The following is a 12,879-nucleotide window of genomic DNA, read 5'->3' on the forward strand; positions in this document are numbered from 1 at the left end:
CAGAGCATTCACACGAGGTTGGTGCCAGTGGCAACACCTACAACGTGCTGACACGAGCAAAGTTTCCAACCGATTTCTCATACACAAACAGCAGTTGACCGGCGTTGCCTGGTGAAACGTTGTTGTGATGCCTCGTGTAAGGAGGAGAAATACGTACCATCATATTTCCAACTTTGATAAGGGTCGGACTGTAGCCTATCGTGACTGCGGTTTATCGTATCGCAACAGTGCTGCTCGCGTTGGTCGAGATCCAATGACCGTTAGCAGAATATGGAATAGGAGGGTTCACGAGGGTAATACGGAAGGCCGGGCTGGATCCCAACGGCCTCGTATCACTAGCAGTCGAGATGACAGGCATCTTATCCACATGGCTGTAACGGATTGTGCAGCCGCGTCTCGATCCCTGAGTCAACAGATGGGGACCTTTGCAAGACAACAACCATCTGCACGAACAGTTCGATGACATTTGCAGCAGCATGGACTATCAGCTCGGAGACCATGGCTGCAGTTACCCTTGACGCTGCATCACAGACAGGAGCGCCTGCGATGGTGTACTCAACGACGAACCTGGGTGCACGAACGGCAAAACGTCATTTTTTCGGATGAATCCAGGTTCTGTTTACAGCATCATGATGGTCGCCTCTGTGTTTGGCGATATCGCGGTGAACGCACATTGGAAGTGTCTATTCGTCATCGCCATACTGGCTTATCACCCAGCGTGATGGTATGGGGTGCCATTGGTTACATGTACCGGTCACCTCTTGTTTGCATTGACGGCACTTTGAACAGTGGACATTACATTTCAGGTGTGTCACGACCCGTGGCTCTACCCGTCATTCGATCCCTGCGAAACCCTACATTTCAGCAAGATAATGCATGACCGCATGTTGCAGGTCCTGTACGGGCCTTTCTGGATACAGAGAATGTTCGACTGCTGCCCTGGCCAGCACATTCTCCAGATCTCTCACCAATTGAAAACGTCTGGTCATTGATGGCCGAACAAGTGGCTCGTCACAATACGCCAGTCGCTACTCTTGATGAACTGTGGTATCGTGTTGAAGCTGCATGGGCAGCTGTACCTGTACACGCCATCCAAGCTCTGTTTGACTCAATGCCCAGGCGTATCAAGGCCGTTATTACGGCCAGAGGTGGTTGTTCTGGGTACTGATTTGTGATGATCTATGCAACCAAATTGCGTGAAAATGTAATCACATGTCAGTTCTAGTATAATATATTTGTCCAATGAATAGCCATTTATCATCTGCATTTCTTCTTGGTGTAGCAATTTTAATGGCCAGTAGTGTTCATCCCTGATGTTCTTGATCATTCTCTCTACAGTCCAGTCAATAACTTCTGTATTTATTCTGGCAACCTGAGCATGGAGTACCTGCAGTGGCCAGAAATCCCTTGACAGTATGCTGAAGATCTTATTAAGCCTCCACTGACAAGCATTACCCCTTCCCTGCCTTGTACCTCCCCCCCCCCCCCCCCCCCCAAAAAAAAAAATCTCTTTTTGGGCAAATAGCTTCCTCTCACCGTATCATCATTCATCCCTAACCCTATGATCCCATTCCCCTGCTCCCCAGGAACCAGTTGCAAAGAACACCCCCCTCCTCCCACATACGCCAACATCATGCCAGAATGGCATAACTGAACTGTATGTCCCCCCTCCACTGTCAATGGAGTAGGAGATGCTGGCCACTAATAAATCATTTAGGCACCTCTTAAAATGAACTTTATTAGCAGCATAACTTTTAGTTGTTGCTAGCATATGTGTGTTCCTGAGTAACAGATGGCACATTTCTGGGCCAAAGTAAGCAACTTTAAGTTATTATGAAGACAGCTAATCACTGTGTTCAGAAATGAACATCCTATCCACAGTCCTACTACCATTCATGCAGAGATATAAGGGACAGTAAAATGAAAATGATACAGATGGAAAAAGTAAGTAAATGCTTTATTATTTCAAAAGAAAATTGCCATAATTGTTAATACATTGAACTCACTGTGAGACAAGTCGGTCAATCCCTTCACAGAAAAATGTTTTGTGGTCGCCTACGGAATCACGATTGTACTCACGCATGCACCTCTTTGTCTGAAGTAAATCGACTGCCACAAATGTCTTTCTTCACGGCTCCAAAAATATGTTCTCTCTTTCAAATTAACAAGTTCATGGAATGAAAATTAGAAATACGAATAACCATCATAGGGATGTAAAGTTAGTTACTTTGGTCCCAAAGTTTTGCCTATTACTCAGGAACACTCATTTTCAATAACTTGCTGGCAACCGTTAAAAGTTTTGCTACTAATAAAGTTCATTTTAAGAGGTGCCTAAATGATTTATTAGTGGCCAGTTTCTGCTACTCCACTGACAAATTTCTTAGTGGAACCTATTTATGTATATAATATCAATAATATCACATAACCTTAGCACTGCATAAAATATGACTTCTGCACTTAATTAATGTAGTAATGAGATCAATGTAAATGAGTGTTCTGCACTGCTATTTTTACATGATATGTGGCTATAATGGTCCAAAAATTATCACAGGTACAGACATCTACATGTTTCAGGACAAATTTGTAATTACTTCTTAAAGGAAAATATATTTGTGATTTTTTTGACATATTCCACATTCACAAGGACAACTTCACTTGTGATGTCTGGAAGGAGCATTAGCGTCTATCTTCGTTTGTAATTATAAATTATGTACTCTTGTTTTATGACATGTTCTATATTCTAGAGGGTCTAGTCATTACAAATCCATGGAACAAAAGGTATACCTGATGTAACAAGGCACAAATGCAGTGCAATACGGCCACCTGGTGGGTACCCTACAGCCCAGCGCTGCTTGGCAGTGAGTTGCAGTGGTACAGTAGCAACAGCCAGCACCAGTGGATACGCATCAAAAGAAGCCAACATGGGGGTACAAATTTTCACACATCAAAGCCACCACATGTGATGTCAGAGAACTGTATTTTTAGTAATTAAATGTAGGACAATAGCTACCATTGGTAGTTTGTTGGAATCCTGTTTCAGAGGTCCTATCGGCCATTGTGAAACCACAACCAGGAGGCCACCACAACTACAGATACTATGATTGTAGAATGTAATTTACAGGTATAGACACTATTTGATGAGTTAGTAATGAAGAATAATCGACGACACTGTAATAAAGTTTGTTACAAGAGTTATGTATAATATCAAGTTATTGAAAGTTAGTAGTCGTCTGGCCTTAGCCAAGCACACAGGTCAAAAGTTAGTCAGAGAGAAATTTGTCTGAACATTATCTCAAACACCAAAGATCCTTCCTCGGCGGCCATTTGTTCTCTTAAAAAAAAAAAAAACTGAAATTCCGTACATGCAGACCACTGACTGACCTTGAGGAGGAACTCGTAGACTTTGCTGAACACTATACCGACGAAGAAGTAGTCGACGATGAAGGTCTGGGAGGCGGCGGCGAAGTCTATCTGGAAGAGGAGGACGGCGAAGGCGAGGACGAGGTACTGGTTGCCCGTATCAGAAAAGGCACAGCGCAGGCACTTGAGGCCGCAGACGGCTGCCAGCAGTGCGCCCCAGCCGGCACCCGCATTGTCCGCCAGTCGCGGTGCGTCCGCAGTCAGCGCGCTCACCACCAGCACCGGATACAGCACATTCCTCTCCAGGAAGCACAGGTACACGTACGTCTGCAACGAGTCCGGCACCGCGCTCGTAAGTGTACCGTCGTTCTCGAGGTACCTCCGTCTTCGAAAATTTCTAGTTACGCACACCCACCTGTCACTTACTAAACAAAACACAAGCTTACAGAATATCAGACAAGCATTGTGACTGGGTTAATAACTCTTTAGCAGATAGAATTCAATATATCTTTCTTAACAGAGCCAAATCACCTGGCAGGTAACATGGGAGGCCCCCTAAGACAGATTGCAGATAGTGCTGTCAAATAATGGAAAATGAGACACCAAGAATGTGTAGAAAATTTCTGGACAGAGTGCACAGCACGATCACTCGATGAAGGAATCAGTAGTTGATCCTCAACATAAACAAATGTATGTACTGCAAGTAAATAGGCAGGAAGACCTGTTCGATTACAAGATTGTGTCCAAGCACAATTCAACACAGAAAACTAATAGTTACAAGAGAGAATTACAGTCATCACTTTCCTTCAGGATGGGGAAATGGTCAGTACTGCCCACACACCCACACAAAAGTGAAAGTGGAGATGTAACAAGAAGTCATTCATTCACCAGCTGATGACATTTTACTACACGAACTTTTCAGCTTCTGTGCAGTACTGGTCCAACCATAAAAGTGAAAGAGATACACTTCCTAGCTTTCAGAGCTGCTGTGTACAAAGCCCACAAGATGCTAAGCAACATGAGAGGTTGCCACCACACAAACATAAGAGCACAGCTTTCCAGGTGCCTCCCCATTCTGAACAAATAACTTCCAATGGCACCCACACAATCAGGATTAATTTCTGCTTCCGCAACATGACTATTAATATGTCACATCCATCAGCTGACAGTGTTGCCAGTTGCCAGCTGCCATGCAGAGTAAAAAAGAAACTCAACTACTGGTATCAGCAAGTTAATTTCAATCCAAGAGACTAACTCATAGACTGCCAGAGACACAAAAATTATTTATATTCAGTTGTTGAAAATATAACTGGATGGATTAAAAACCTACTAAGCAAGTGTCGACAGGAGAAAGTACATACAAAAGATATAGAAATGTGCAATCTTTCAGAGTCAATGGCTCATTCTTCTGGCAAAGGGTTCAAGAGGAAGGAAGAGAGATGAAGGAAAAGACTGGCAATGTTTAGGATATGGGAACAATTTGGAAAACTTGCCCCCAGCCTCAGGTCAGGGGAGACTTAACATACGGGATGAGAAGGAAAGAGTGATTGTTCAGGACTGCATCTCAAGATTTGAAAATCTAGGAGCTTAAAGATGAAAGATGGTGCCCATAAACAAGACAGAAATTACTGCCAAACACTGTGCAAGAGTTAATAAGAGCAGAAAGTTAAGTACATTATACATGTATACAGGTGAGGTGGTGGGAGGGGCAGTGAAAAACAAACAGATCAGAAAATAAAAGATATGCTAAACTAAGAGGGAGCAAATAAAAGGAATACTTACTGAAAAGAAATGCTGAGGGCAAAGAAATTAATGCAAATTTAGGCCAAGTGGATGACAAGAACCAAGAACATGACGTGTAACAACAGTTCACATATGCGGAGTTCTCAGAAACTGACATCAGGTGGGAGAATCCAGAAGGCACTTTGAGTGAACCAGGCACCGAGGCCAAGACTGTGTTGCCATCCCGTTAATCCTAACTGAAAGTTGGTGGTAGTCACACCACTATAGAAGGTCGAACAGTGTTCACTTAATGCTGGCAGCTCTCCCTTTGATATTACATGTATGTTTTGCCACTTACAGGGGTGGTATATATGGTGAAAGGAGGGTGCATTGGGCAAATCTTACAGCAGGGACGATCACAGGCTAGGAGCCACAGAGTAGGGAAATGGGTGCAGAAGGAGCATAGGGCCAGACCAGAATATAGCAGAGATTGGGAGGGTGATGAAACTAGGTGTGATGGGCATAATGTCAGGCAGAATTAACCTCATTTCAGGCCCTGATTTTACGAAGTCATGGTGTTTTCAAAGTAGGTGATTAAGACACTCGAGACCAGGATAGTACTAAATGGTAAGAGATGTACTCCCAGTTCTTTTTGAGGGTATCAGCAGTACCAGGAGTGGATGTGATGGCCTGGGAAATATCAGATATAGGACTTCAAGTGTCACAGATCACACCACAAAGTTAAGTACATATACTGTACAAATATTCAGTGTAATCAATGATACTTATGTTTTTAAAACATGTTGTCACATTTATGAGGACTGTTCAGACAACTCCAGAACTTTGCCCACAAAATTTTTCTGCTTACCCTTTACTTATTGTGCATGGTCTACTTCAAAATACTCTTCTCTGCAACTGATACAGAGCTCTGAACACTGTTTCTACTTCCAGAAGCAGTCTTGGTACCTTGCTGGATTCCATAAAGTCGCATCAGCAAATTTTCATTTATCTCCTCTCTTGTTGCAAATCTTCATCCTTTCCATGGGGTTTTCAAATTCAGAAATAAAAGAGTCTGCAGGGAACAGATCAGCAGAGTACGGAAGATGAAGCAGCACAATGATCTTTGTTTTTGTGTAATAGTCATGCACCAAATAGGAATGAACATGCAGGTGCGTTATTGTGATGCAAGAGCCATTGATCAGAGAGAAACGGCCAGAAATGTCCTGAACAAGAGTCATCTTTAGCTTATATCCGACCATTTTTAAACTGTGTGAACCATTCATAATGCTGAGAACAGCTGAAGCACTCATCACCAAAGGCTTCTTGCAACATTTGGTGTTTCTCTGTAAAGATCATCTTGGGTTTCACATAAAATTTGATTCAGATGCACTGTTCCTCTAATTCTGCCATATCGAAATTTACAAACTGTGTGATACAATGTTCTACTCAACAGTACACTGAACAATAACTAACAGATATACAAAAATGAAACTTCCAGCAGTTACACATTAAGCACAGGTGTATGCAGGGATGTCAAATGCATATCACTCTAAAACACCATTGGTGCAAAATAATAAATGTTCTCGAATTTTATGAATGGACCTCGTACTTTCTAGTGCCACCCTGTCAAGCAATTACATATTTAGATATTTGCGTGTGCGCATATACTGCCACCCTGACGTGAAACGTAGCAAGAAATACACATGTGATCAGAAGTATCCAGACACCTGACTGAAAATGACTAACAAGTTCATGGCACCCTCCATCGGTAATACAGGAATTCAATATAGTGTTAGCCCACCCTTAGCCTTGATGACAGCTTCCACTCTTTTAGGCATACATTCAATCAGATTCTTCACGGAGTGCTGCACTGAGGAGAGGCACTGACGTCGGACGGTGAGGCCTAGTACGAAGTCAGCATTCCAAAATATTCCAAAGGTGTTCTACAGGATTCAGATCAAGTCTCTGTGCAGGCCAGTTATTAAAGGGACATTAGTTATTGTCACGTAACCACTCCGCCACAGGCCGTGCATTATGAACAGGTGCTCGATCATGTTGAAAGATGCAATCGCCACCCCCAAATTGCTCTTCAACAATAGGAAGCAAGAAGATGCTTAAAACATCAATGCAGGTCTGTGCTGTGATAGTGCCATGCAAAACAACAAGGGGTGCAAGCCCCCTACATGAAAAACACGACCACACCATAACACCACTACCTCCGAATTTTACTGTTGGCACTACACATGCTGGCATATGACGTTCACCAGGCATTTGCCATACCCACACCCTGTCATCGGACTGCCACATTGTGTGCTGTGATTCGTCACTCCACACGATGTTTCTCCACTGTTCAATCGACCAATGTTTACGCTCCTTACACCAAGTGAGGTGTCGTTTGACATTTACCGGTGTGGTGTGTGGTTTATGAGCAGCCGCTCGACCATGAAATCCAAGTTTTCTCACCTCCTGCCTACCTGTCATAGTACTTGCAGTGGATCCTGATGCAGTTTGGAATTTCTGTGTGAGGGTCTGGATAGATGTCTGCCTATTACACATTATGACCCTCTTCAACTGTTGGCGGTCTCTGTCAGTTAGCAGTCACGGTTGGCCTGTAGGTTTTGTGCTATACGTGTCCCTTCATGTTTCCACTTCACTATCACATCAGAAACAGTGGACCTAGGGAGGTTTAGGAGTGTGGAAATCTCATGAACAGACGTATGACACAAGTGACACCCAATCACCTGACCACGTTCAAAGTCTGTGAGTTCCACAGAGCGCCCCGTTCTGCTCTCTTGTGATGTCTAATCACTACTGAGGTCGCCAATATGGACTACTTGGCAGTAGGTGGCAGCACAATGCACCTAATATGAAAAATGTATGTTTTTGGGGGTGCCTAGATACTTTTGATCACATAGTGTATATGTTGTGCTACTGGGGATATTGGGCTAGACTGACAGTATCATTTAGCTACTAGGCCCCAACAGGAGCTAACAGTTCCTTCCTCTAGGAGGAGAGAGGAATAGGTTGGCTAAGGCGAAAATGGAAGGGCAGGTAACTCAGACCACAGGATGTTAGGGACCCACATGTAGCGAAGACTAGGGTAGACAAAGATGAATGGAGGCCTCAGAGAGGTTAGGTCAGAGATGATACATTGGTAATAGTAAGCAATGTGCCAGTTTCAGTCCAGAGATAAGGGAAGAGAGAGGAGTAAAGCTGGCATTGTGCTTACCAATGTACCATCTACAGCCTACTCTCTCTTACACGTTCCCTTTCAGCTTTGTCTACCCTCGTCTTCAGTGTTACAATTATAAATTATAAATGTATTTGTATTTGATTGATTAACGCTCGAATGCCCAGAGGGGCCAAAATGATCCTTTTCGGTTTTTAAGTGCTAGCTATGTTTTGAAGAATGATTCAAGCAATGTTTACTTTCGTGATGTTTATTTATTTGGCATGTACTTTCATTATATTAAAAAACAGTGCATTTTGCGTAATTGATTATAACTTTTTTCCTGTTTTACCTTTCACTCCCAAAAGGGTCATATTGACCCCTTTAGAAAAAATCTATAATTTTGTTTATAATTATGCCATACACTTATCTAATACATTCTTAAGCCTCGGCTACTTTACTCTGTAGAGTAATAATTTACTTTCGTTCATATTATTGCAATATGAAATGACAACAATGGACTTGGTTCACCATTGTTCGTCATAACCTTGTAAGAAAGGTGCTTATAAGCTGAAGACTGAAATGAATGGGAAATAGTATTTAAGAAATGGAGAGATTTTTGTAGCATTACAAAGAGTTATGGAGTGTGATTTAGATGGTGGCGAAATTTTTTACCAACGATGAAGAGGAAGGGTTTTTACTGCAGACATGGAGAGAAGATGAATCATCTAATACTAATAATTCTGATTCTTCATATACAGATAATGGAAGTTTACAGTCTAGTAAGTATATTATTATTATTGCTGCTGATTTATAATCATCGTATTCTTATCTACATATAATGTTACTGTACTTAATCTAGATTTTATGGTGGCTTTCTTACATTTGTTCTATTATTCATGCTTTATAGATAAAGAAGAATCATGTAACATGAGAGGAGATAATCCCGTTCCTTGGAGTGTAGAACAAGTGACTGCTTCTCACTGTCTGACGAAAGACATAAAGAAGTTGCTCCTAATGGAACAGTCTGGATAGAAGCAGTGCCTAATTCACAAGGCGGGTATCTTCCTAATCACAATATTTTGAGAGAATCTCCTGGATCCACACCACATGCAAAAAGAAATGTAAGTGATGAACTTGTATCAAGTGCTTGGCACTTGTTCATAGACAATTCTATAATCAAACATATCTTGAAATGTACTATAACAGAGGCACACAGAGTACTAAAAAATGACACCTGGTCAATGACCACGGAAGAACTAGAAGCATTTATTGCAATTATTTATGCTTGTGATGTGAGTGGTTGCTGAAGTACAGACCTTCACAGCTTATAGTCAGATTCCTGGGGCATACAATTTTGTGTGGAAACCACAAGTAGAAATATATTCTGTGAAATTATGAGATTCCCGAGGTTCCACGAGAAGTTTGCACGCTCTGTACGATTACAATATGATAAGTTTGCACTGGTTTCTGCTGTCTGGAACAAATTCATAGGAAACTGTACAATGTGTTACAAAGCAGGAAATGACATAACAATAGATGATCAGCTCTTCCCAAGTAAAACTAGGTGCCGGTTCACACAATTCATGGCTTCAAAGCCTGACAAGTATAGGCAAAAATACTGCTTAGCTGTAGATGTTGAAAGCAAGTATATACTCAATGGTTTCCCTTATCTTGGTAAGGATTCTGCACGATCCCAGGACAGAAGGGTTTCAGATGATGTAGTGATGCGTCTTATGGAACCATTTCTGGGCAGAGACAGAAATGTCACAACAGACAAACACTTCACTTCACTCAAATTAGCCAAAAAATTGGAAGAAAAATCAATCTCCATTGTAGGAAAAGTAAATAGAGCAAGAGGAGAAATACCACATTATCTGAAGTCCTTCAAGAGTCCTTTGTAATCCACAAAAGTTTTAAAACATGATGATATCTCCTTGACAGTCTATCAAGGAAAGAAATCAAAAAGTGTGCTAGTAATGTCTTGCCTTCATCTTAGTGTTACCATAAATACAAATGAGAAAAAAAACTCCATAAACAGTATGTTATTACCAAAAACAAAATTTGGGGTTGATATAGTAGACAAAATGGTGAGACAGTATTCAGTCAAGGCTTCCTCAAGAAGATGGCCAGTGCACTCCTTCTACAGTATCCTTGACCTAGCAGGAATAAATGCGTATGTAGTATTTAGGGCTGTTACTGGGAAGAAGATCAAAAGAAGACATTTTATTCAGCATCCTGCAGATGAACTACGCTCTGCGTATGTGAAGAGTCACTTTCCTTGCACGACCACAGACAGATATAAAAAGAATGAAAATGAAGATGAAGACGAAATGCCACAGAAGCGCCATAAATGTCAAGTTCTCAAATTCTGCAAATGTAATAGAACTATTTCCAAGTGCAGTGTTTGTAAGACCATGGGTTTGTGGAAAATGTACAAAGAAAACTGAATACAAATGTGTCAATTGCGTAAAACAATGAAATAGCTGAAATTTCTGTACACATGAAAAGTTCAATTTTTTGTGAATTTTGAGCAAAGAAAAGCCTGTCACTTGCTTACACCTGTTTGGGTGTTACCAGCTTCAGTGAAATTTGTTTATATGTCAATAAATAATAATTTGTGTATGTTCTTTTTACTCAGAACTTTATATCTGAAGTGGCTACAGATCTTGTCAACATTAAAATATAATAAATGCTTAAAATTTCAAATAATAGTTCAGAAAACGTTTTTTAAATGGTAGGGGTCAAAATGACTCCTCTGGGCATTTGAGGGTGCAGGCAAAGTCTGGGTGCCCGAGTGTTAACGAGCAAGGTAGGCAGCACATATTACTAAGAAAAGCATCTCCTTTTATTGTGTTCAGTTGTTTTTAGAACATTAAATGACTGAGAACAGAGGTTTGGTGCAAAAAGAGTCTCACCCTCGGATCTGACTGGCCTGTCCTCCTTTTTAGCCTTCCCCAATCCATCCCTCTATCCTCTCCAAGCAGGAAACTTCTGAAAGCTTGAAAATATATCACTTTTATGTGTGTCTATTAGCAGAATTACACATTTTGCTTGCTCAAGGTAGGTATTGGCCAGCATGTCTGTGTACTGGCTAGCACCTCCATGAATGTTCTTAAATGAGTTAAAGGAATTTTATTTCAAATGAATGAGAAATATAAAACTGACGATGTTTACTATGTGTCTAGGGTAACTGAAAAATGAAGGTAACAAAGTCAGAGTTCGTGGGAGAAATGGGTAGCTTACAGAAACCTCAATTAATCAATTCCTGGGCATTTCTCATTAGTCTCGGACCCTTATCGAGTAAGATTCATACAGGAAATAAGGAGGACACTTGAAGAGTGGTACATGTCTACTTTTCTTACTTGGGAGAAACCACTTCTGTTACACGCTAGCAAACAAGCAGCACAACTCTGTACAAGACGCCAAGTATTTTAATGAAATTTAAATCACTGCATTTCTAATTGGCTGCTGTATACGTTTTAACAAAGAGCCAGAGCTTTATGAAAACTGAATAAGTCAATCTTTATAGCAATCAATTACAAAATTATGTAGCTTCTTAAACTCTTTTCATAGCCCCACATCTTATAGGTATAAAATTAGTTGGAAACGTGCAACCAGAAACTGAGATTACACGGTATATTAAAAAATATGCAGTGAGATTTTCACTGCTTTCAGAAAATCAAGTTGTGCAAATAAAAATGGTCATTATTGTAATAACTACTATGTATGAACATGGGTTCATGTTTGTGCTTTTATCCAATTTTCAAAGAGACAATGGTTTAAATAACTTAGTTTTACATAAGTAGTATGTTTCGGCATAAAACTGTCGAAAGATATTTTAAACAAAATGACAAACAGAAAGCAAAAATATCACAGTTTAACGTAAAAATTAGTGACTGTTCTCACTTCGTATCTCGAGAAATGTACGGCACTAAAGGAGTAAAACAACATGAAAAGTAAGAGTGTTCTGTTCAGTGCCATCTTAGAGAAAGTAATAAAAGAGTGTAGGCAACAGGAGTGGGTTGGAGTAGAGATGGATGATAACTTCAATTGTCTCGCATATGCAGATGACGTAGTACTACTAAATGAATCAAAGCACGAGGTGAAAGGAATGTACCAGAAAATAGACAATTATGCACAGAAGGTAGGGCTCAAAGTGAATAGAAACAAAACAGAATTCATGCAATTAGGAAGAAGACAAGAGCAGGAAGAATTTGTTGACATAGATGGCAAGAGGTTAGTTGACATAGATGGCAAGAGGTTAAAGAGAGTACACCAGTTCAAATACTTGCGATCTTGGTTTACCACAGACAACAACATAAAAATGGACATTAAGGAAGGAATAGCAGTGGGAGTGAAATGCATGTATTCCATCAGAGAGAAGGTTGGCTTTAAATCGATCTCAGTGAACAGTGAGATGAAAATCTGCAACACCCCGCAGTAATGTACGATTCAGAAACATGGAGCATGACTAAATGAGAAAAGGAAAAACTATCAATATTTGAAAGAAGAGTAATGAGGAAGATATGGGGACCACTTTTAGATGACGGAGACTGGAGGAGGAGGAAAAACGAGGAAATCTACCTTCTACCTTCTGATGCGACAACCAACTATCCTACAGAAGA

General features: G+C 40.8%; 1 protein-coding gene across 1 annotated transcript in view; it reads right to left on the minus strand.

The window, feature by feature from the left end:
- LOC124716700 (pecanex-like protein 1) overlaps positions 1–12,879 on the minus strand; it is a 296,058-nt gene that overhangs the window by 81,213 nt on the left and 201,966 nt on the right. The window contains exon 22 of the mRNA XM_047243242.1: positions 3,382–3,687. Within this exon, the coding sequence (XP_047099198.1) occupies positions 3,382–3,687 (306 nt within the window). The remainder of the gene's footprint in view (positions 1–3,381; positions 3,688–12,879) is intronic.

Source organism: Schistocerca piceifrons, chromosome 9, assembly GCF_021461385.2.
Source record: "Schistocerca piceifrons isolate TAMUIC-IGC-003096 chromosome 9, iqSchPice1.1, whole genome shotgun sequence".
Lineage (NCBI taxonomy): Eukaryota > Metazoa > Arthropoda > Insecta > Orthoptera > Acrididae > Schistocerca > Schistocerca piceifrons.